This window comes from Castanea sativa, chromosome 4 (assembly GCF_040712315.1).
Source record: "Castanea sativa cultivar Marrone di Chiusa Pesio chromosome 4, ASM4071231v1".
Classification (NCBI taxonomy): domain Eukaryota; kingdom Viridiplantae; phylum Streptophyta; class Magnoliopsida; order Fagales; family Fagaceae; genus Castanea; species Castanea sativa.
The window spans coordinates 8,730,113-8,755,914 of NC_134016.1; the positions used below are offsets into that span (position 1 = coordinate 8,730,113).

The 25,802-nt window shown below is 36.3% G+C and overlaps 2 protein-coding genes across 2 annotated transcripts; both read left to right on the plus strand.

Annotated features, from left to right (window-relative positions):
* Window positions 1-2,328: 2,328 nt before the first annotated feature.
* Window positions 2,329-2,998, plus strand: LOC142632403 (uncharacterized). Its single transcript, XM_075806816.1, has 2 exons — window positions 2,329-2,388; window positions 2,609-2,998. The coding sequence occupies exons 1-2, from the start codon at window positions 2,329-2,331 to the stop codon at window positions 2,996-2,998; spliced, it is 450 nt and encodes a 149-aa protein (XP_075662931.1).
* Window positions 2,999-8,894: 5,896 nt separating this feature from the next.
* Window positions 8,895-16,929, plus strand: LOC142631520 (F-box protein SKIP16). Its single transcript, XM_075805686.1, has 5 exons — window positions 8,895-9,282; window positions 10,439-11,158; window positions 12,236-12,454; window positions 13,845-13,951; window positions 16,676-16,929. Exons 1-5 carry the CDS (start codon window positions 9,079-9,081, stop codon window positions 16,752-16,754), a joined length of 1,329 nt encoding a protein of 442 aa, XP_075661801.1. The 5' UTR covers window positions 8,895-9,078; the 3' UTR covers window positions 16,755-16,929.
* Window positions 16,930-25,802: the final 8,873 nt, after the last annotated feature.

Here is a 25,802-nt window from a genome sequence, read left to right on the forward strand (position 1 = left end):
CCCAACAAACGCACCCCTTGTTGGCTTCGGAGGAACAAGGGTTTATCCTTTAGGCGTCGTTACATTGTCTGTGATGGTTGGAGATTACCCGCAGCAGACAACCAAAGATGTTTCCTTTCTCGTGGTTGATTGCTCTTCAGCGTATAACGCCATCCTCGGACGGCCCACTCTCAATGCATGGAGGGCCGTAACCTCTACCTACCATCTAATGATCAAATTTCCTACCGAATATGGAGTCGGAGAACTGCGGGGAAATCAGGTGGCTGCACGGGAATGTTACGTCGCAATGATGGAAATGGACGACCACCTACAAGCAATGAATATCGAAGAACAAAGAACAACGGTGGAACCAGTAGAAGAGTTGGAAGAAGTTCAACTGGATGATTCTAGGCTCGGCCGAACAACCAGAATTGGCACCCTCGCCGACCAAACAATTCGACAAACGCTCGTATTATTCCTCCAAAAAAATCAAGATGTTTTCGCGTGGAGTCACGAGGACATGCCGGGAATAGATCCAACAGTTATAGTTCATAGGTTGAACGTATCACCTTCTTTCTCTTCTATCCGACAGAAAAAAAGAGTGTTTGCCCCATAACGAGATCGAGCCATAGCAGAGGAGGTACGGAAGCTACAAGAAGCGGACTTCATACGCAAGGTATACTACCCTGATTGGTTGGCGAATGTAGTAATGGTCAAGAAGTCCAATGGGAAGTGGAGGATGTGCGTCGACTTCACGGATCTGAATAGAGCCTGCCCCAAAGACAGCTACCCACTCCCACGCATTGACACCCTTGTAGACTCCACCGCAAGACATGAACTTTTGAGCTTCATGGATGCTTTCTCCGGTTACAACCAGATCAAATTGGATAAGTCTAATCAGGAAAAAACCTCATTTGTGACGAGCCAGGGACTTTTTTGTTACAAGGTAATGCCTTTCGGGCTTAAGAACGCAGGAGCCACGTATCAGAGACTGATGAACAAAAGTTTGCGCACCAAATTGGCAGAAATGTGCAGGTTTACGTGGACGATATGTTGGGAAAAAGCGTCAAGATGACTGATCATCTGGAGGACCTCCAAGAGACTTTTGATACTCTTCGGACGTACAAAATGAAGCTGAATCCAAGCAAATGCGCGTTCGGAGTAACTGCAGGAAAATTCTTGGGATTTATGGTGTCCTAGAGAGGCATCGAAGTCAACCCAGAGAAGGTAAAGGCAATTATAGAGTTATCTCCTCCAAAGACGGCGAAAGAAGTGCAAAGCTTAACAGGAAAGATAGCGGCTTTAAACAGGTTCGTGTCAAGAGCAACGGACAAATGCCTCTCTTTCTTCCGAACGCTAAAGAAATCTTTTGAGTGGACGGACGAGTGTCAAAAGGCATTCGAAAAGTTAAAGACATATCTCTCTGCTCCGCCATTGCTTAGCCCATCAGTGCCGGGGGAAGAATTGTTCCTTTACCTCGCTGTCTCCACGGAAGCGATTAGTGCAGCTTTGATCAGAGAAGAAGGAAAGGTGCAGAAGCCCGTGTACTTCATAAGCCAGGCATTAAGAGGAGCGGAGGAAAGATATCCACCAATGGAAAAACTCGCATTTGCTCTTGTGACTGCGGCCCGGAAACTCAAGCCATACTTTCAAGCGTACACCATAAACGTCCTGACAGACAAACCCCTATGGAGAGCAATGAGCAATCCCGAATCGGTTGGACGGATGGCCCTATGGGCGATAGAACTAAGTGAGTTCGATATCCAGTATCAGCCACGGACGGCAGTAAAAGGACAGATATTGGTGGACTTCATTGCTGAATTCACTACCGCAGAGGAGCAGGGGGCAGAAAAGACGCCCATTTGGAGAATTCACACGGACGGATCTTCCAACAAGCACGCTGGGGGTGTGGGAGTCGTACTCTACACCCCGGAAGGAGACAAGATTGAATGCATGATCCGTCTGGACTTTCCTACTACTAACAATGAAGCAGAATACGAGGCCCTTGTTGCGGGACTGGAACTCGCAATAGCGACAAGCGCAAAGAAGGCGGTCGTCTACTCGGATTCACAAATCGTAACCAGTCAAGTAAATGGGAATTATGATTGCAAGAATGAAAGGATGAGAAGGTACCTTAGGGAAGTAAAGGGTCGAACGAGTGACCTCCAATTCACGATGATTCAAATCCCAAGAGAGGAGAACCAGGAAGCGGACCGACTTGCAAAGGCAGCTTCGGCCGAACCAATGATCGTCCCGGAATAGGTATTGTCCTTTGTCCAAATTTCATCGTTACTAGATGATATCAGCATGCAGGCTGTAAGCAATGAAGAGTGCTGGACGGCCCTAGTCATGGCGTATCTCAAGGAGGGCAAGCTGCCTGATGATAAAGAGAACGCGAGGAAGTTGAAGGTTACAGCAGCCCGATTTGTCTTAATAAAAAACGTCCTCTACAAATGAGGATTCTCCCGACCATATCTAAGATGTCTCGGCCGTGAAGAAGCAGACTACCCGGCTCGAGGGGGCAAAGACGATCTGGTCGGACGAACTACCAAGCGTTTTATGGGCATACAGGACAATGGCGAGAACACCAACAGGAGAGACACCGTTTCGATTGGCGTATGGTACTAAGGCCCTCATACCGGCAGAGGTTGGATTAGCGAGCTACCGTGTGGAAAACTACGATGAGAGCAAGAATAACGAAGCATTGCGTTTGGAACTTGACCTTATAGACGAGGTCAGGGCAGCAGCTGCACAAAGAAAGGCCCGATACCAGGACATGATGGCAAATCATTACACCTCCAAGGTCAAGCATAGGGACTTCCAGGTAGGAGATCTGGTGTTACGAAAAGTACTCGGAGCTACAAAGGATGCATTCCAAGGAAAACTGGGTCCTAACTGGGAAGGGCCGTACAGAATCATCTCGTGGCGTAGGAAAGGAACGTACTATTTGGAGACGTTGGACGGTAGGAAACTGAGCCATCCGTGGAACACAGAGCACCTGAAGAAGTACTACCAGTAGTGCAGCAGGAGACAACACCCACCTCCTTATTTCCCATATTTCCTTTTATTGTTAAACAGTTGTAGTTTTTAATTATCAGAACTTAAGTTTTCCTTTCCATGAACAATATATGGTCTACTGATCTAACATTTTGAAAAGAGTTTTTATTCAGAACATATGAAGTGTATGATGCTAAAAATTTACCAAGTCCATAAAATAGACGAATCATCCAAAAGGATGACGACTAAAAGTCCACAAAGTGGACGGATCATCCAAAAGGTTGACGACAAGTCCACAAAGTGGACGAATCATCCAAAAGGATGACGACCAAAAGTCCACAAAGTGGACGGATCATCCAAAAGGATGGAGACCTTAGCAAGTCCATAAAATGGACGGATTATCCAGAAGGATGAAGACCTTGAAAGTCCACAAAGTGGACGGATCATCCAAAAGGATGACGACAAAATCCACAAAGTGGACGGATCATCCAAAAGGATGGAGACCCTAGCAAGTCCACAAAGTGGACGAATCATCCAAAAGGATGACGACCAAAAGTCCACAAAGTGGACGGATCATCCAAAAGGATGACAAAATCCACAAAGTGGACGGATCATCCAAAAGGATAGAAACCCTAGCAAGTCCATAAAATGGACGAATCATCCAGAAGGATGAAGATCTACAAAGTCCACAAAGTAGACGGATCATCCAAAAGGATGGAGACCTTAGCAAGTCCATAAAATAGACGGATCATCCAGAAGGATGAAGACCTTGAAAGTCCACAAAGTGGACGGACATTAGCTAAATCCACATAGTGGACGGACCTCTACTAAGTCCATATAATGGACGGATCATTCAAAATGGACAAGAGTAAAATCCACATTATGAAGAAATCTTTAAATCCATAGTGTGAACGGACCACCCAAAAGGATGAAAGTTGTCCCCATAATGGAAGGATCAACCTACAAGAATTATTATCATAATATACGACGGAACAAAATTCACAAAGATAAGCGAACTAAAATTTCATAAAATGAAATGGTTACAATTAAAATACGACGGTTCAAATAAATAGATTACAACGGTAAAAGTTTTAACCGTGATAAAAAATTTTACAACGGATAAAGGGGCCACTACTGATGCTTGGGGGATGTAGGTTCATTCTTCTGATCGTCATCTAGTTGAACTGGAGGGAGAGTTTGACCTTCGTCAGCTGCAGCAGGGACGGCAAGCACATCGTCTGAACTATCTGAACGGACGGACTGTGCGAGTGTTTGCCCTTAAGCATCAATGGAGACATGGGAGACGTCCAAGTCCGGATACGACGACTTAACCTGACGGATGGCATCGTCGAATCCGTCAGCGAATGAACTTCCAAGCTTTGCAAGAAGAAGGTCAGAGTCGCGATACTCCTGGACGGCAACCTTTTTTGCGTCGCGAAGTTGGATCTTTGTATCCGTCAGCTCCTTTTCCTTGTCCTTTAGGATTTGGCGCAATTGCTCATTCTCCCTCTCTAGCTCACCCCTAACTTGCTCCGAGCACTTGAGCTTTCTGTCCGTGTTGATCTTATAGGTCTTCAGGTCGTGAAGCTCATCCTCCATCGTCTTATTTTTCTTCCTAAGACGGTCCATAACTGTCTCATGATTGAGACAACGGCCCATTAGCCCTTTCATCATCAGCATGGCCTAAAAACAAAATAGAATACTGTGTAAATGACAGATGATATTAAAAGATTGCAAAGTTAAAGGACAGGCTCGAAAGTACCTGTGCAATGTTGAAGAGGCCCGTCTCTCCCATCGCCTCCGTCGCATGGTTGCCGAGGTCCTCGAAATCATCAGCCATCAGGATGGACGAAAGTTTTTCCAGGGCGTAGCTTGAATCTTCTCGAAAGAGAACGGGTGGTTTCTCCCCGATGGGAATTGGGCCTTTCATCAAGCCCTTACCCTTGCCATGCTTGACGGGTGGCTTCTCGGCTTCCAAAGCTACGACGGGCTTTGTCTTCTGCTTCTTAGGCAGACGGTCCACCTTCTCTTGTTGATTCCGTTTTAACGGAAGAGAGGGAGCCGTCGCCTTAGCTGAAGACCCAGCCTCCTGTTTTTTCTTCACTGCTTGTTGTTTGATGAAGGCTCTTCTTTTGGTAGCGTCCATCTCTGCAAATCAAAGACGGATGTTAGGAAAGGCAAGAGTAGTAAATAGAAACAATACAAAAAAACGGACATATTTACAACGGACTTACGTTTGCGTACTCTACTATTGTAATGACGGGCGGCGGCTGAAGGTTCAAGACCGTCACAATACCAATGCAGGGTATCAGGAGTGACGAGTTGTGCCCACGTCCTTTCTTGGAGCTTCGCCTTGTTAAAGATTCTCTCCAAGAAGCTCCACTGCTCCAAGGTAACTTGTGGACGGTCCCGAGCTACAAAAAAGACGGTTAGACTTTAAAAAAAAAATGATGAATGAAAATGAATGAAGTAAAATGAATGATATAACTTTCAAGATTCAATTAGACGGAAACCGAAGCAATAGCATACCCAACGGAGGCATTATGCCCCATGTGGTGTCGACGGGCATATACGTGTCATCTCCTGGACGACACATCCATTCATCCCCCTCCAAAAAGAAGTATCTACTTTTCCAATCCCTATTGGAGTCCGGCGTATCACTAACTAGCCTCAACAACCGACTCCTGGCTACGAAACTGTACATTCCTTTTGATTTGACGATCTCCGTCGAACGGTAACAGTGGAAGAATTCTTCCACCGTCAATCTTCGGGCGCCGTCGGACATGGCTTCATATAAAACCTCTACGCCTATGAATACTCTCCAGGCATTTGGGGAGATCTGAGTGACGGATAGGCCAAGGTATTGAAGCAGACGACGGTGGAGAGAACTCAAAGGGAATCTGAGCCCTGCCTTCATGGCTTGCTCGTAGATTCCAGCACCGTTGACCCCCCTATAGTAACACTTCTCAGACTTGTGGGGGAGACGTAGACGGACGTTATCTGGTATTTGATAGTTGGTTCTAAGTGTTTTGAGGTGAGACTCAGTGATTGACGACCTAAAGTCATTCATCGTCCAAAGGGGTAACATGACGAATTCTCTAAGACCGTCCGGACCAATCACCGATTGAACGGGGGGATCCACACCGTCTAAGCTACTACTCGACGACTCTGAACTCTCCGCCTCCAGACCTTCATCATCTAAGGAAGAAGAGGTACTGGACGGATTCCTCTCTTCACTTGAAGCGTTAGGATCGTTTGGACCTGACGAGAATCTCTCACCGTAGCTCGCCCCGTTGCGGACAAACGATTGGTTACTTGACGCACTAGACATAACCTACATTTATGAAGGTATGACCTAAGACTGACAAATCTAGAGAAATTGCATATGTATAAAATAAAAATTGGACGGAAGAAAGGTTAGGAGTACATACCGGATTGAGTTGAGCAAAAGCAAAATGACGGACAAAGTAGAAGGACGACACGAATGCATGATATGGATGACGGTGGCGCTCTGATTGCAAGTTTTTTGTAGGAAGAGAAAAATGAAGGAAGGAAAGGCAGGTTTTTATAGAGTGAAGGGCGCAGAATACGAGGGGACGCCTTGTTTCAGGGGAAAAGCTAATCAATAAGGGCCACGTGTCCTTCGTCATAATTACAGGCCACGTGTCCTTCATAAACCAAATCCGTCAGATCTTAACAAATTTACTTGTCACTCCCTGAATCCGTCTAGTTTAGAAAGACGGATCCAAGGAGTGAAGGGGGCAACTGAAGAGGATGAAAAATATAAGACGGATCTTTCCTCCGTCCTAGGTGGACGGAATGGGTGTAGACGGATTAATACCGTGGGTATACGTATACGACGGTTCCGATCATTGAGTACCCGTTTGTTAATTAATTAATTTTAAATCTTTAGTTGTTTGCCACACGATGTGTTTGACTTGACTTTGCTTTATCTTCACACAAGCGTGTACGCCTGGAATTCTTGCGTTACACGTTCGACCATAATAAGAAGAATCCTATATGGAAAAGGGCTCGAGAAGGAAGTAGAATCCCAAAGGGAAAGGAAATTCTACGCCAATATAAATACCCCAGAAACCCTAGTATCAAGGTATGCACGATTATCTCAACTCTGGCATTCTAGGGTTGAAGAATAAGGCTCTAACTTGACCTTCGGAGGGTTTTTGGCCGGCACCACACCGGTGCTCTCTTTTAGGTCCTCTTTTTTCCTCTTTTGCAGGTGTTGCTTTGGTGAGAGGAGTGCTTGCGACTTACTGGTGATTTTTTGGCTTCATCAAAGTCTTATAAATTTTTTTCCACTCGGAAAAGGAAACCCAATATATATATATATAAGTCATTTAAAAAAACATATAAAAATGGAGCTTATTATATTCAAATATAAAACTTTAATAAATAATTAAAAAATAACATAAAAATGGAGTTTTTTTTTTTTTTTACATTGAATAATGGAAGACCTAAATTAAATAAACTTGAAATTTAGAAGGTTTAGATTTTTTTTTATAAACTGCAATTTCATTAATAACTAAAAAGCAATTGTGAGTTCCAATTTAACTTAATTGGTAAAGTTTTTATAGTTGAATAAGAGATCTGGGGTTCAATCCTCGCCTATACCAGAAACTGATTGGTATCTTAATCTAATGATAAAGAGTTATTATCAATAGCGGACGCCACAAGTTGAAACTATTTTAAAAAAAAACAATTCGACAATTGCACCTACAAGCTTCTAGAACAACATGAGTCATGTTCTAAAATTGCTAAAATAAATTGATCTTTGAGAATAAATCCTTTAACAACTCATGGAGGTCTATAGGATTAACCTTGTTTCTACTGAACCTTTGGCTGCTTAATGGTCACCCCCTCTTCAGAGAAGATGTGTTCTTTAGAAGTGGCTAGATATTTAAGAATATTAAGTTGATTTGTGAAAAATTTGTTAGTGTATCCTTTATTACTGTTCTTTTAAGATGTAATTGTGTTACTCTAACTCTTGCTAGTGTTTAAAAAGAGAATGAAGAAATCATTGTTTGACCATTTTTTTTCTCTTTCTCATTGTATAGCATAATATTAAATGAATAAAGTCTACTATCATTTACTCAAAAAAAAAAAAAGAGAGAAACTAGTTTTAAGAGTAATAGGAAGTCTAGCTAGTAAAAGTGTGCTTAAGCGCAAGGTGCATTCACAATAGGCAGGCTCTTTTGTGCCTATCACTTTTATATATATATATATATATATATATATATATATATATATAGAGAGAGAGAGAGAGAGAGAGAGAGAGAGTAACTTGTCTAGAAATGTACACCCCCTAATTCTTCTTTATTTTTATTTTTTCTTGATATTTTCTCCATAACTTATTTACTAATATTAGCAATTAGTCTTAGGGAATTATGGCTATCGGAGATTTAAGAAAGAATTTTTTTTTTATTAAGAAAGAATATTATATGAAAGTACTCATATCTAGCTAATAAAAAAAAATGATTTCATTTGCAATTTTTGTGTCAAAATTACAAAAGTAAGGCTTATCTAAATATAATATGAATTATATAAAATATTTATATTTTAATACATATGATAATTTGATTGTTGTATTTCTCATTAATCATTATTTTTAAATTTATTAAATCATTTTTTAAAAATGTGCACTTCACTTTAGGAAATTATTTCTCATTAATAATTATTTTTTTAATAATTTCTTAGCTATGGTAATTACACCTTCCGCCTTTTGGGACTTAATTTTTTAGGAGTCATTATCAAGATTAAGGAATATTAATTACAATTTTTGATGAGGAATAGTTATCCTCTATTGCCTATTTTAAGAATAGTTATTCTCACACGTGTGGGGGACAATGATAGATCGACAAGTGTCCTTATAATTACCAAACAACATCATACGTTCAGGACAACAAAACTGACGTTGTTGTTTCTTCAATCTTTCATCACCAACGCACTCCCAAAACTCAGTGTTGGGAGTTTCAAGCCCAAAAGGGTCAAAGCATACATAAAACCCTGTTGTCTTGTCTCATAGCGAAACATGTAAAAAAAACCACAATTGAAAGCAAAGAGAGAAAGAAAGAAAGAAAGAAAGAGATGGATTTGGAAGCAGTGGGAGATCTAGTCCTACACACAATTATATCCAACTTAACTCCCAAAGACACAGCCATAGCTGCCTGTGTCAGCAACAAGCTCAAGTCTTCAGCTTCTGAAGACATCCTCTGGTCCAAGTTTTGCTTCCAAGAACTCGATCTCAATGAACCCATTGATCCTTTTGGAAACCTCACCCCTTCTTTCAAGGTTAGATCCTCTTTTTTTTGCTTTTTCCCCAATGCCCATTTTGCCATCTTCCCCAATTTTCATTCATTCCTTACTTTACTAGGGCTTTTGTATTCCAATTTCTGTTTTTATATTATGTATGTCAATTGGAATGTAAAGCTTTCATTTTTTTTTTTTATCTGGGTAATGAAGTATGAAACAAACAAGTTGAATTCTTTGTTCAATTTCAGTAGTTGAATAAAATGGGGTGGGAATTTTGGGGGAAATTAAAAAAAAAAACTGAATTTGTAATTTTTTTCGGTGTTTCTTTTTGAGTGTGTATATATTAGAATGATTTTGAGGTTTGGGAAAAAAAAAGATAGATCATTCTTTGTCAAATGAAAATACCACAGCAACGGAGAATTACAAGTATAGACCTTGACTAGAACTTTACTGGCACAAAGTTAATTGGAAAGAAATGTTTAACTTTTAAGGGTCCCTATTTTTTTTTTATTTCATGGGGTACCCATTTGAGAGAAAAGCTGTTGATTTCATTTTCATCAATTTGGGTTTTTTTTTTTTTTTTTTTTTTTTTTTTTTTTTTTTTTTTAAGTTTAAAGGTGAGCGTGGAGTGGGCGTGAAAAATTGCCTGCTGCTTTACTGAAATAACTGAAAAATGTGGATGTGGGAAAATTGGTTTACATGACTGCCTGAGTCAAATTCATAAGAGTCAATGCTATATCGTCATATATTTCTCTCTTCCTTATCTTGAGCTAGACAGACATATTGATTGACCATACCATCAGTGTAATGATAAATTTCTGGTGGTCAATATGTTTTAAGTAAGTAATTTGACGACTTTTCAGTACCTTCCACAAGAAAAGAAATACGTTATTTTCACTTCATAGTTTTTGCTTTTTAAACTTTCAATGAAATTATTTTGTTGGAAAATGACTGTCAAGTACCAAACTGGATATATTGGGGTCCCCCACACAATTATGAGGGCCATTTTCTGGGTTACATGCAGTAATTTTTATGTCAATGAGCAGTCAACTTCTCTCTCTCTCTCTCTCTTTCTTTTCTTTTTTTTTTAAGTATTATATTAGTAGTATGCTCTATTGAGTTGTGTTGTATCATAAAATCATTTCAAGAAGTAGTTGTTTCTTTTCTTGACTTACCTCTACCTGTCTCTCTCCAGGCATGTTATCAAGCATGGCGAGAAGCTTTCAGTATGTATCCTTGGTCGCTTGTCATGCGAGTTAAAAGATGTTGGGGGAGACTTAAGAACTGGCTGTCCATTAATTTTCCGGAAGCTGAGGCTACACTTCGCAAGGGCGTATCAGAAGTTGAGATTCAAGAGTCAGAGAGGATCTTGAAAGTGAAATTTCCTCTTCCCACAAGGATCCTCTATCGTTTTTGTGATGGTCAAGACTTTAACGAAAAATCTTCAGGAAGTGCAAGTGGAAGTTTATTGGGCCTCATAGGTGGCTATTCATATTATACCCACTTGGTAAATGTGTTTCTGTTACCTTTAAACGAGGTGGTTTTAAACACGAAGGCTATCATACGACACATTCGTTTGTTCAGCAAAAATAAGTATGTTGTTGTGGCTGCTTCCTATACAGAATCCGAGAAGTTTTTTTTCCTCAACTGTACCACCGGTCAACTCCATGTCGGTACTGTGAATCTTGCAACTGAGGGAGAAATGATTCCATGTGTACCAAATGCATTAATAAGTTCAGTGCATGATTCCAATGGTGATCAACAGCAGGATGCAATGCTGCTATGGTTAGAAGAACATGCTCGTCGCTTAGAAAATGGTATGATTAAACTTCGTGAAGAAAGAGGAACCAGAAGTATCAGTCTGTTTCCAGAGGAACCTCCATTTTGTTCCACTGCTATAACCAATGGGGTGAAAGTAAGTCAAAACATAGAACCTTCATATTTTAGCCTTTAATTCTTTTGTTTTGGCACAGTGAGTAAAATAGGAAGTGTGGTGATTGATTAATCTGCTGAGGCATATTAGAATGTACAAATTTGGCTTTGTCATATAGGCCCTGGCTTGGGAATAATGTTCTTATGGGTTCAGGTTCTTAAAACCTGTTCTTTTGACAAACTTCTTCATTGCCATTGGCTAAAAGGGAGATGATGTCTATGCTGTGTAATCAAGTGGCTTGATAGGACTTCAATTTTGCTCTTTAAAGGCATTTGGTGTCACCTTGGCTGGAAGTGAATTTCAGGCAGGGTGAACCAGAGCTATCTGCTGGTTCCAGCACCATCCCCTTTATATTTATAACTCTGTCTTTGGATAGCAGATAAGAATTTTTCACCTTGCCTCGTGTTACATGGTATATGCGTTAATCGCTTGTTATGGGAATCTATCTCTTAGTGCTTGCTAAGTTTGATTTGTAAGAAGGGAACTCTTAAAACACTCTTCACCATATTTGTATGGTTAGCATGTAACATCCACCATGTGCCCTGAAGGGTAAAGAACAGTTTTTACAGGTCAGAATTTTAAGTAGGAGAGGATGATACACACATAAAATGATCCCTTCTGTTAAAGTTTTGAGAAAATTCAATAAACATTTGGGATGGTTTTATGGAGAAAAGAAAGGTCTTTAGTTGTTTTTAAATTACCGGAACTTATGCTCAGCTGGAGCACTCCTTGATTATAGTGAATTGAGTCATTTTAAAAGCATTTTCATAAGAAGAAATGTGTGGGATTTTCAACACAACAAGGAGTTGGCTTACTAATAAAAAAGAAAAGAAAAGAAAAATTTTAGCTTATCTAGATGCTAGAAGAAGTCATAAGATAGGCTTTGGGAAATATGTAAGTATCAAAGAACTACTCAACTCATTTATCATTGGTCTATTCATTCTTGTCTGGTAGAAGTTGTTAAGTTGTGATTCTTATTGCTAATTGCATTACCACTACAACTACTGTCATCTCCTCTATTATTATATGAAAACTAATCACAAATGATTTTCACTGAAGGTTCGTGCTTCTGCGGTCTTTGTTCCAGAGATTGCTGACCTGCAAAATGAGACTACAAAGTATACATTTTCTTATTCAATCCGCATGTCCCTTCAGCGTGAAGGATGTGTCATTAATGGAATACCCTTCAGCTCATGCCAACTGAAGTGGAGGCATTGGATCATTCGTGCTAATGACCGTGTAGAATCTGATGTTAATGGTGAAGCTGTAATAGGACAGGTTGAAATCCATTTAATCATTTTTTTTTTGTGCTTAATTCCCACTTGTTATTTAGTGTAAGCTTGATCTGAATGGGCAATCTAATTCTTACCTCTTTGAAAGAATCTTATAGTAATGATAGCTTCTCTCTCTCTCTTTGGGTGTGGTTGAAATTAATTCAGACTTAATACTTTGGGGCACAATTGCCAATGATATCATCAAAAACACAATTTTTTGAAATCCACATGAATCCTAGAAATCTCTACAATACTCGCAGGTCTGATGCCATGGGTTATAAGTTTAATCTTTAATTTATTGTTAAATATATATTTTAATTGTTAAAAAGTATAAGTAGTGATTAAAATGATCACTTATTAATATATGATGGTCCTGTTAGTTACGTTAGTATTTGATGGTTTAGAATTTTTTTATTTATTAATTATTATAATGTAGAAAGTTATTGTTAAGATTATTACTAGCTATATTGTTTTATTTATTTTTTAATTTGAACAATTTGTAGGTAAGATGGTTACTGAAAATTCATTTTTTGCGTATAGTTTTACTTCTTTGCTATCTATTATTGCTTTTAAATTAATTTGAGATATGTTTCAAATATTTTGATATTTGTTACTTTTTAAAAAACCAAAAATAAACATAAATTATGTCAAAAAAAAAAAATATATATATATATAGACCTAAAAATAAATATTAATTAATCATTTCCATATTCCCTTGTTTTGCGTCCTGGTTTTTTAGAAATTTCCAGGTCACTTTATCTCGTGTCATGTCGTATTGGTGTTCGTGCTTCCTTGTGCGTAACTTACCAATACAAAAAAGTGATTTACTAGTTAGCAAAAGAGAAGAAACAGAAATCTAATTAGTCTCTTTGTGTTGGAGATGATGTAGACAGCTTGCTAAAATGCTAGATCAGGTGTCCAATGGCAGAACAAAAGTGTACTTGATGGAAGTTAAAAAGCCTAATTGAATGGTTTCTTTAATGGTCCCTGACCAAAATATCTTACATTTGCTATTTGTGAATCAAAATTCGATGACATTTTGTTGCTGAAACATGGAACTAGTTTACTAGAACAATCCATCAGTTTCTGATTTGGCCCTGCTCTGGCAGAAGATGAAGGAAAAATTACTGGTATGCTGAGCTTAGGCAAGTCCCAGCCCAGCCCAGCAAGGCCTGATCAACAGTCCCTAGTATGAAACGAACCAGGAAAACAATCACTATCATGACATGAAAAATTCACCTTATTCAAAAATATTGATATCAACTTCTTGGTCTGCTTAAAAACCTGTAGGTCTATTGTCATTTATTGATTCATAATATAAACCAAGCACAGCATCAAAGTAAGCATTTTTTGACAGTTGTTCAAGATCTTATTATTGTTTTATATGTTTGCAGTACCCACTATTGCTTCCAGGTGAGAAAGAATTTGTTTACGAGAGTTGCACGCCTCTACCAACTTCTTTAGGTTCCGTAGAGGGCTCTTTCACATTTGTCCCTGGCAGGTACTCTACATAAACCCTTCATTTGTTAAACGTAGTTTTCTTAAAATGTGGTTCAAGAGTTCTTATGAAATGTGAGTCATATATGCATCTGGCTAAGTGCACTGCGATGACCCTACTTGCTGTAGATGAAAACATGTGCTGTCTTCAGTACTTCCTTAGGTTGTAGAATTGCACTTATGTGTGATGCAAAATCCAAAATGCGTTGTTCGGTAGAAATATAATGGCAGTAGCCATTCCGTGCCTAGTTGACACCTAAGTGGGTGGTCACACTCCTGTGTTCTTCCCTGTCCAGTCCAGACAAATATTTGAAAAAAAAAGGTATAATTTTCTTTGGAAAAAGTAAAATCAGATGTACCGATATCTTTATGTTCATGCAAACTAAGGCAGGGAGTTGCACTAGTTATATTGACTTTGTACGTTTTCTTGCCTATATTTTAATAAGAGATGAGGTTCAAATGGGCTGCATGGGCTCACCATTTTCTTAGAATATGAATTATCAGAATGAATTTGATTGTCAATAGTATAAATATATAGCATGTGCAGATGTAATATTATAGAAAAATTACCTAAAAGATTTCTATGTCATCTCTTTAGTATTATAGAAAAGAGAAATTACCAAATATCTTAGTAGCAACCCATACTTAACAATATATATTATCTGCCAATGAGCTCCAGCTCTAATAGCACGTCCCTTTATTGGGTGGAGGATAAGTTTGTGAGTTCAAAATCCATTGGGTGGATAACATTAAATGTTTTGGGAAAAATATCAGCACGATTGATACTTATTAGTTTATGAGATATAAGAATTTAAAAAAAAAATCCCCAAGGGATCCACCACGTGCACATTGAGATATTATTATGGTAGTCTTGCTTGTCCTTTTTCTTTTTTTGGTCTCGGGGTTGGAGTCCTATTTACCTCACATTGTTCAGCTCAAGAAATATATCTTCCCACGCCTAAAATCACTAGATCCTTGGGTGAAATTTTGTGGGTGGCAAAGTCAACGGCATGAGATTTTGTGGGTGGTGAAGTTGACGACGTGAAATTTCGTGGGCGACGAAGGACAATGGTGACTTGGCTGATGATCTACGTGGAGGACAACAGTGACTCGCCTCTAACTCAGCCTTGACTCAGATGGACAGTCTAGACTCTAAGGGGTATATGTGTCAGGATTTGAGCTTTTTATCTCCTCTGTTTTCTTCCCAATTCGGAGAGATGAATTTTTGTGGGCCCAGGTGATGTGTTTTCTCTCCCTTAAGTTTTCTCTCCTAAAGGGAAAACAACATTTTCACTCCCATTTTCCTCTCCCCTTTGTTTACCCTCCCCTTTTTACTCCAACCAAACAAGGCCTCAATGTGTAGAGAGTTATTATAGCCATGCTTAAGTAGCTATGGCTTGTTGCCCCCCTGCATTTTATAGTCAATGGGGAAGGGGGGTGGAATTATCTTTTAGGCAAAATGAAAAGAAAAAAGAATCTAAACTCTTCTTAAAGGACCCAAACTGAATAGGCTCTAGGCATTTGATCTTAGCCACATAGATAGCCATGTGTGACTTGGGTTTAACATTTATGTACTCAAGTCCTTAAAGGGTATAGACGAGAGTTCATTGCAAGCCAAGCGAATGGAAAATCTTGTTAAGGTATTGATTAAAATTTTCTGTGAAAAATTGGGTAAAATAGACCCACTATTGACTTAGAGGAAGTGTTACTAAGTGCTAATTGCGAGGTGCTTTTTACTTGATCAGTTCATGACTGGGAATTAGACCTTTTAAAGTAGTTTTTTTTACTTGGACTGTGGCCAAGGGAAAGATTCTTACATTGGATAATCTGAGGAAGAGGAATAATTGCGTTGTTAGCCGTTGTTGAATGTGCGAGAATAGATGGAAATCAGTGGATCACGTTTTATTCACTGTACTTATGCATATATAGCTTGTGGACTACTGTGTTTAGCTTGATTAGTGTCTCTTGGGTGATGCCTAAGCAAATAGTGGATTTGCTGGCTTGTTTGAGAAGGGGTGTTGGTTGGCATCGGGCAGTGGTTATTTGGGGGCTAGTTGTGTATCATGTGGATTATTTGGAGAGAACTGAATCTTCAAACTTTTGAGGGGGAGGATCATACCATCCTTGAGTTGAAACAGTTCTTATGCTTTCTTTGTTTGACTTGATGACTGCCATGAGCGGTCTTTTAATTCTTAGAATTGTATTATTTTGCATAATTATTTGACTTCCCTTAGTACACTGCCTGTGTTCCAGGGGAGCAGCATGTACTATTTTTATTTCCTTTTAATAATAATTTCTATACCTATCCACACCCGCACAAAAAAAACCATAAGAATCTGTTGCACAGTAAAACAAGGGTACAAGAATAAGCAGAGTTATGGGTTATATCATTTCATGTGATTGCGATTTTAATTGGCTGATCTACGTTGTACAGGTTTGTGAATCTTATGCATATGCATACTTTACTATAAGGAAGTTTCTTGTATTTATTCCACAATCTAATCAAAGTCTATAATGCTAAGTGAAACTGAGATCTCCCAAGGTTATGAACAATGGCTTGATTATGTACATACTAATGAGAGAGAGAGAGAGAGAGAGAGAGAGAGAGAGAGATGCAAGTGAGGTGTATAATGGTTGCCAATTCAGCAAATTTCCATAATATCAATTAGAAGAATTCAGCTCTTTTTAAGAATGTGAAATTGAACTTTTGTTTTGGTCTGTTCCTTAGGTTAGCAGACCCAAAAGGTGCTCCATTTGAGGTTGAGGTGGCAAGGTTCCCCCTCCAGTTACCAGACTACATTTTCTGATAACCAGTCTTCAAGGTTGAAGTTCTTTGTGTGGCAACTCGGTCTGATGACCTATCATGTGTTGTTTGTTAATAATTATGTAAAAATTGTATGAAATTTTATGGGTTTTGCCTGTTCTGTGGTGCTTATAATGTGCTACTTTATGCTTATATATGATGAAAGTTCTTGTTTATAATATTGTCATTGTTTGTTAAAGCCAAGTTAACACCAAAAGATAAAGGGCTTACTGACTAGGTTAAATTACACTATGTAAGATCCTTATGCCAAGAGAATGTGAATATTATGTAAGTTATATTTATATCGATCTGGTCGCTTCAATGTTAGAAATTTCTCATGTTTTACAATGCAATCGAGTTGACACGGATGGCATATGTTCTGGTCACTTATCCGGATTGACCTATGATCTGGATGCCTATTTTCTGACTCTTGTATTCTATCAGAAAAGTAATATGAGGATTGGTGGAAATTGAAATCTTAGGAATTTTATTACAGGGAGTATAGGGGCAAATGTAGCCAAGTGGATTTGGATTGTGAATCCACCATTCGCGGGTTCAATTTCACCCATAAATAACATAACTAATAACTCGATTGATTGACAAGAAATGGATGCTAACCCCTCTTTAGACAAGGTCAGATATAATTGAAGCAACTTAAACATTTTGCAGATTTTTAGTTAGGCTAAAACCAATTGCTTGGATGGCATTTGCCCTTTCTGAACAAGCTGCTCAACACACAAAATATTATGTCATATTCTAGCTTGGCGAACACAGATAAAACAACAAATTCTTCTGAAGTTATCATCAAAATATATTGTGCCCTCTCCCCTTTCTTTCGATGAAGGAAACACCTACTACTTCCCATGAATGCTGGTAGTGCTTTGGGTTTTGTAATTGAAAAATTAACCCAGTGACCAAAATAGCTTTGTACTCGGCTGTTATCTTCCAAATGCAATCAGGAACTTGGTGGAGTCAGGATTTGACTCTTCTTGACTTGAAGGGAGCAAATATTATGATGCAAATTTTAATAAAATAAATATTCCATTTTTCAAAGTTAAATTCAACTCATGAATAGGATGATCATTAATAGTTAGATAACCACTAAGTTTAGTTTATGTAAAATTCTTATTTTGGTTAATATAGACTCATAAGATGCTCAAATTGTAACTATGTTAAAACTATATAATGAACATTTATGTACTTGAAATTTGAAACTTTAGTTTACATTCTAGAGCCGAGATTCAAGTTTTTAAAAGAGAGTTTAACACAATATATACTTAAATTCTATCTTAGAAATTTAAAAAAAAAATCAAAAAAAGAAATAGAAAAAAGAGCAGGGAAGAGGGACGTATATGCATTAGTTAATTTTGCGGCATAGAGTTTCCACTATATCGTGCACTCTCCCCTGCCAACATGATCTCATCAAAGAAATCGAGATTATTTTTTGTCACCAACCCTTCTAAAATTCTGGATTAATTGGTTAAAGCTGAGAAAAACAACTAGGATAAATAAATGTTTAATGCCTGAATGAATAGTTGATGGTTTCTTTTGCTTTTCTTTGGCAACAAACTGTGTAAAAACAAAAATAGAGTTATCAATTTATATAAACAAAAGTTGCGATTTTTATGTTTGTAAATATTTTTTGTGCAACCAAACATGAATAATTTCTCCTCGAACACCTTGATTAGCCCATCCTAATACCCTATGTACAGGATGATGTTATAAAGAACACTAAAATTAAAATCGAGGGAAAAATGACGCTTTTCAAAATAAGTATAGCATTCTTTGTATATACAAATTAATAATTATGAGACCAGAGTCTACTAAAACCAAAATTAAGATAATTTAAGTGCATACAATATACCCGAACATTTCACCAAGACTAATTCTAAATAAACCATGAAATATTTTGAAAAAAAAAAGGGCAAAAAGGAGCTAACCCAAGTGGGATTTTTCAGTCCTAAGTAATAGTGACAATCATCTAGCTCAAGTTTCATTTTGCCATGTCTAATAATTATTGTCATTTGTAGCAGTATTGCCCAAACATGTAAATGCAAGTGTTGGCTGGATGAGTCTTCTACAATATACATTAAAAAAAATCGTACCAAATGCACAAAAAACTCCCACTTTTGCAAAGCCTTGCAAAGGTGTTTGGTAGGTAAGCTAACCCAAATTTTTTTTTTTTTTTCCTTTGGTAGAGGTTGATTCCTGGACTCAAACCTGCAACCTACTGCTTTGGGTTGAAAAAAGTAATACATAACAAAAAACATAGCACCACATCAAAAGCCAAGTAATTGTGTAATTGATGACTGCTTTTTTACTATCCTCCATTTGCAAATTATGAGCACCTATGCATCATAACCACAAAGAAGGTAATGCAAGGGAAAATAAGAACACAAATAATTCTTGTCCACACCCATGTAATTTTTTTCATGGAAGATGTTCAATAGGTATTCAGAATTGCACGTCACTGTTCCAAGAGGTTTGCAAGAACAAGCAATTAAATGGACATACAAAGTCATTCTTTAGAAACATCTACCATAGGAATTAAAGCAGTCAGACTTGTTGGAGGCAGCTTTCGTAAACCTACTCCAAAATCCAAACCACCATCAGAGGCTAATTTACTAACCTCAACTTGCTTAGCAGTCGAAGAAAAAGCACAAGAAAAGTTGCTTGTGAACTATAGAAAATCCAATATCAGTAAATAGTCATAACTGGAGCTGGAAAGTGCATTGTTACAATTGAGACAAGTAGAGATTATGTAAATTTTTAGAATGGAGTTCTTTTGCAATGTTAACAAAACTGATAGTGCTACTGATTTGATTTTGAATGTGCTTCCTGCAGTCAACGTGCTCCTTCTATAGGCAGCCGGCAAGTATTTGGTTCAAATTTCATGCTAAACGATGGTTTTTTGGTTAACTATTTTTTCCATTATAGTGCTATTGATACTTGATACAATATTTAAGCAATGTGCTTCTTAGGTTAGGAATACACATCCAGAAATTCATGCGGAGGACATTTGTCCCAAACATAAGGCTCATGATGGTGAAAAATCCCATGTGTATGCATGTGTGCTCTTAATGGCATAATTCCCTTAGTACTAGATCAATACTTGCCAAAGACAAGTGATGAGATGTGCTAAGTTCATTGGACGAAATAAAAATTCAGTTCGACTTTATCCTTCACTTACTGCAATTTACTACACGCCACGTTTTCTAATAAAGTAATCAAAGTGGAAAGCATTGGTGGAGCAAAAAATTAAATACTCATAGTGGAATAAAGGACTATCGTTCCACTTTACAATCATTTTTCACTTAAACCACATAGATTTTCTTCATTAGTATCAATATTATTGCCTTTTTGGCCTCTTTTGCTTTAACTCCCATCCCATCCTAGAGTGGGGGGGTGACTTGTTAACCATTACGCATTTTCTACCGTATGGCATAACTTTTGTGTAAAACTGTGTGTCAAATGTCCAACTTCTAGATGCCGTGTTCTTTATATTATATTTTTTCAACAATAATCATTGATTAGCCAAATAAAGTTAAATCCCTTGAAAACTTTTTATGCCTAATAGTTTATTTTCTTTTCACATTCTTTTGCCTTGAACTTTTATTTATTTACACTAACCTGAACTAAAGGAAGTGGAGGTAGATTTACTTGATATTGATTTAAATTGTGAAACAAAAAATTATTATAGTTATATAATGATAATTTTTCTTCTGGTGATATCATTGCAACTAAGGAATGATGACTCCACAAAAACTAGCAAATGAAATAATGGTTAAATGGTCACCATTTCAAAAGATGGTCACCCCCGCACATCCTTGGCGTAAAGGTCACTCAACAAATTTAAGTGTTTGTGAGGTTTTTTTTTCAAAATATGGGATATTTTTTCCCTACATTCTCTTCTTCCAATGGAGTTAGTGTTGTTGATACATGATACCATAATTTAAGCAATATGCTTGTTAGATCAAGAATACACATCCAGAAATTCATGTGGAGGACATTTGTCCGGAACATAAGGCACATGATGGTGAAAAATCTCATGCATATGCATGTATGCTCTTAATGGCATAATTCCCTTAGTAATATTAAGCCAAACCCTGCTGGATCAATATTTTCTGAAGACAAGTGATGAGATGTTCTAGGTTCATTGCACAAAATAAAAATTTCATGTTCCATTTTATCCTTCGTTTATTGCAATTTACTACACACAACGTTTTCTAATAAAGTAATCAAAGTGGAAAGAAATAAAATCCATAGTATATTACATTTGGCGATGCATAAAATTGAATACTCATAGTGGGACAAAGGACTATCATTCCACTTAACAATCATTTTTCACATAAACTGCATAGATTTTCTTCTTCAGTATCAGTGTTATCGACTTTCTAGTTTCTTTTGCTTTAACCCTCACCCCATCCTGGGGTGGAGGTGACTTGTTAACCATTACACATTTTCTACTGTGTGACATAATTTTCATGTAAGACCATATGTCAAATGTCCAACTTCTAGATGCTGGGTTCTTTTTATTATATTTTTTCAACAATAATCATTGATGAGCCAAATAAAGTTGAATCCCACTAGTAATATTGAAAACTTTGTCTGCCTAATAGTTGATTTTTTTTTTTCACCTTTTTTTGCCTTGAACTTTTATTTATTTACACTAACCTGAACTAAAGGAAGGGAAGGTAGATTTACTTGATATTGTTGTAAATTGTGTAACAAAAAATTATTATAGTTATATAATGATAATTTTTCTAGATGCTAGTGATATCAATGCAACGAAGGAAGGGTGACTCCACACAAATTGGTAAAGGAAAAAATGGTTAAATCTTAAATGGCCAACAATTCAAAAGATGGTCCAAGCAAAATGACAATAAACATGAACGTACACCTCATAAGGATAAGAATCTAGTTGAATGTCCTGTGGAGATGAATAATATGGGTCATAGTATATTACAATTGGTGTAGAAAAAAAATTAAATAGTCATAGTGAAACAAAGGACTATCATTCCATTTTACGATCATTTTTCACATAAACCACATAGATTTTCTTCATCAGTATCAATGTTATTAACTTTTTGGCTTCTTTTGCTTTAACCCCCACCTCATCCTTGAGTGGGGGGTGACTTGTTAACTATTACGCATTTTCTGCCGTATGACATAATGTTCTTGTAAAACCATGTGTCAAATGTCCAACTTCTAGATGCCGTGTTCTTTGTATTATATATTTTTCAACAATAATCATTGATGAACCAAATAAAGTTGAATCCCTTGAAAACTTTGTATGCCTAATAGTTCATTTTCTATTCACCTTCTTTTGCCTTGAACTTTTATTTTATTTACACTAACCTGAACTAAAGGAAATGGAGGTAGATTTACTTGATATTGATTTAAACTGTGAAACAAAAAATTAGTATAATTATATAATTATAATTTTTTTTGTTGGTGATATCATTGCAACGAAGGAATGGTGACTTCACACAAATTGGCAAATGAAATAATGGTTAAATGGTCACCATTTCAAAAGATGGTCACCGCACACCCTTGGCATGAAGATTACTTAACAGATATAAGTGCGATGTTTTTCAAAATATGGGATAATTATTCCCTAGCTACATTCTCTTCTTTCAGTGGAGTTAGTGTTGTTAATACGTGATACAATAATTTAAGCAATATGCTTGTTAGGTCAAGAATACACATCTAGAAATTCATGTGGAGGACATTTGTCCGGAACACAAGGCACATGATGGTAAAAAATCTCACGCCTATGCATGTATGCTCTTAATGGTTAGGTGTTTTTTTTAAAAAAAAAAAAAAAAATACTGTTGTGTATCGATGAGATTGTCCTCGTTTAAGTAGTTAGCCATTTGCTCTAACATCTAAATTTGGAATGATGTCCAGGGGCTATCATGGTTGTTGAAACATCAAAGTCAATTGCAGTGGTTGATGCGTATGGGTTTTTTAAGTACAAAAAGTAAAATGTTTGTGAGTTTCATTTAGTTTCCAACTTTTAATATATATATATATACATAAATTTTTTGTTTCACATTCATGACGTGAAGTGTTGCTTGACTGGCCTGTCCTTATAAAACACGCGTGAAACTGTGATTTGAATAGGAAAATATAACAAAATCCTATTTGTTATTGGTGCAAATGTTGTGAGAAGTCCAAATTATCTAGATAGGTAATTTGCAGTGATGATTGTATGGTCTAGAAGTTTTATTATCTTTGTGATGATTGGGTTTTGATGCATTGCTAACTTGATTTTCCACTAAAGAATAGTAAAAAGTTCTAGATTAATCTCCCATATCCTTATTTTTAATTTTTTTTTTTTGGTTTGGTTAATTTGTAAAATACTTGGTTTTTTTTAGTATAATGACAGTTGCTTGATTTTAATAATTTGACTTGATCTTAATATCTTTAATTGCAAATTTATTGATATTAAGATGTAAGCGCAATTGTATATTTATTTGATTTATTGATTCTTTTGTAATACTTATTAAACCAAATTGACTCTCAAAAAAAAATATATTAAATCCAATGTAAGAGCACATTATGATTATTATAATATATTACTTCATAATATTTGTATGTATCTCATTTTTAATGATATTGTGTGTAAAATTTTGATTGTTTCATCACAAGAAATGTTCAAACTACATTTTTCACCTTATATTGGAGATGATTTAGCTTTCAATAGTTGAAATTAGAGAAATGTTTAAACCTGAACATATTAACATTTGATCTAAAACAATCCCGTGCAATGCTCAAGTTAGCGATTAGTAATATAGAAAACTCGAAAATATAACACTAAAACGTATTAACCCAAAATAAAGTTTTTAAAAAATACAATGATTCGTCAACCTAAAATAGAGTTGCAAGAGAGAGAGAGAGAGAGAGACAAATTTATAAAAAATAAGATAGGAACAAAAGGAGTAAAAATATAAGATATAGTAATAAACATCAAATTTTTATGTTTTTGAAGGGAACATCAAATAATTCAAATTATGCTATATAATATAACAATGATATATTCTTATCATAATGTAATAAGATGACATCTATTAAATCAAAGAAAAAAATACCATCATAAAAATACAAAACTAAATCACATCAATCTAAAGTGAAGTTCTAAAAAACATAATAATTCATCAAATTAAAGTAAGCTTTGAAAACAACTTACGTTGATAGTATGAGACTAATTAATTCAATAACCTACAACTGAACATTAATTATTCAATAACTGAAAATATACTTGCATTTCTTTATAATGTAATTGTTAGGATGTATACCCTTAAATCCTATTGTATGATGCTATGTATATTATTATGTATGATATTATGTATGACTTAATGTTGCGTTTAATAAAGTTGTTTTATTATTATCTAAAATAATGGTAACATGAATATTAAGACATTATCATATAGTCCATGAGATGCATTGTATGTGATTTATGTAATTTAGTCACAGAAGATGTAAATCACAAGTTCCTTATAAACTCAAAATGTAGTTCGTAATTGGTGATGAAATTGGACATTTCATCTGCGAAGACTATAACATATCAACTAAGATGATTTGTCTTGATCATGGAAATGAAGATTTTTAGTTGGTATGTTGATATGTCTTAAGAGTTAAGACATATTGAATTGGACCGCTGTGAAATTTATTATTATTTTAACAACTGTTAAATGAATAATAAACTCACGACTTATATTTACATGAACTTTTAATCCTGAGAGGATAATAGACATGATCATGAAGTGTAGGTTGCTTTGAAATATCAAGAGTGAGATCTAAAATTACAGTCAAAACTTCAGTATGTTGGGCAATCACATTTAGTATTAATGGAACATATATTTTCAAGATAAAATTCATAGTCTCTTAACGGAGATATAAAATATTCCATTGAGATAAGTTAATGGGTTCAGTTATTCAAAGAGTTAGGCCTAACCACTTTAGTAAGGAGTTACTAAAGTATATATTTATAAAATTGGATTTCATAAATATATGATGAATAACTTAAAATATTAAACCGGGTACTCAACGATAAGATGTAGTAATTTACAAAGTGACAGTCTTCTTTCATGACTTTGTATCACTATGAATATTTTATGAAGGAGTTGCATGTACAATAAAGTCTTGAGATATAATTTATAAATAAGGCCTAGAGTGCAACTATATTTATATAGTTGTATTAAATATAGTTAATAATAACTTTGGACTTGTTAAGAGTTGACAGAAAAGCCTAAGATCCATTGAAGCTAATGTCTTATTGGTCCATTTTGGTCTCACTCTAAGCCACACACTTAAGCCCAATTGGAAAGGCCCAAAAGGCCAGCCCAATTAGATAATCAGTTAGAAACAAAGAGAGAAACATACAGAATTTTCTGTAGAGAATTTTGTAAGAACACTATTGCGAAACTGATTGAGAGACCACACATCTTAGGCGTTAGTGGAATTGGAGTGAAGATTGAAAGTGTTCCCAAGTGCTTCTGGTCTTCGGTTTTGAAATTCACCAATCTCTTGTTCTCAAATTCTAAAACTTATATAGTACATGCTAACTTTTATGAATGAAGTAGATCATTTTTTTTTTCGCTGCGTACATGCATATTTCCATTAGTAATATGAGGCTAGCCATACCACATCAACCACATTATAGGATGTAAAAAATTTTAAAATTATATATAAAAAAGAAGGAAAATAATTATGAAACTTTTCAATTCACAATTATCAATAATTCTTTGGAATTTTTATCACAAAAAAAAAAAAAACTTTTGGAATGGAACTCATAATCTCAACCAAAGAAGAAAAAAAAAAATGAAAACTTAGAAACTCATATGATCTAGGCATATTTGATAACTCAAAAGGATATGCATCTCAAAATTTGGCATGGTCATGTTCAACCTAGGCCAAGTGTATAGGTTCATTACTTCAATTCAACACATAACCATGATAACATAAATAACAATTGTAATAATTAATAGTGGTATACTTAGGCTTCCCAAGCATTAGTGGTATACTTATTCCTTACTCCCATATCTAT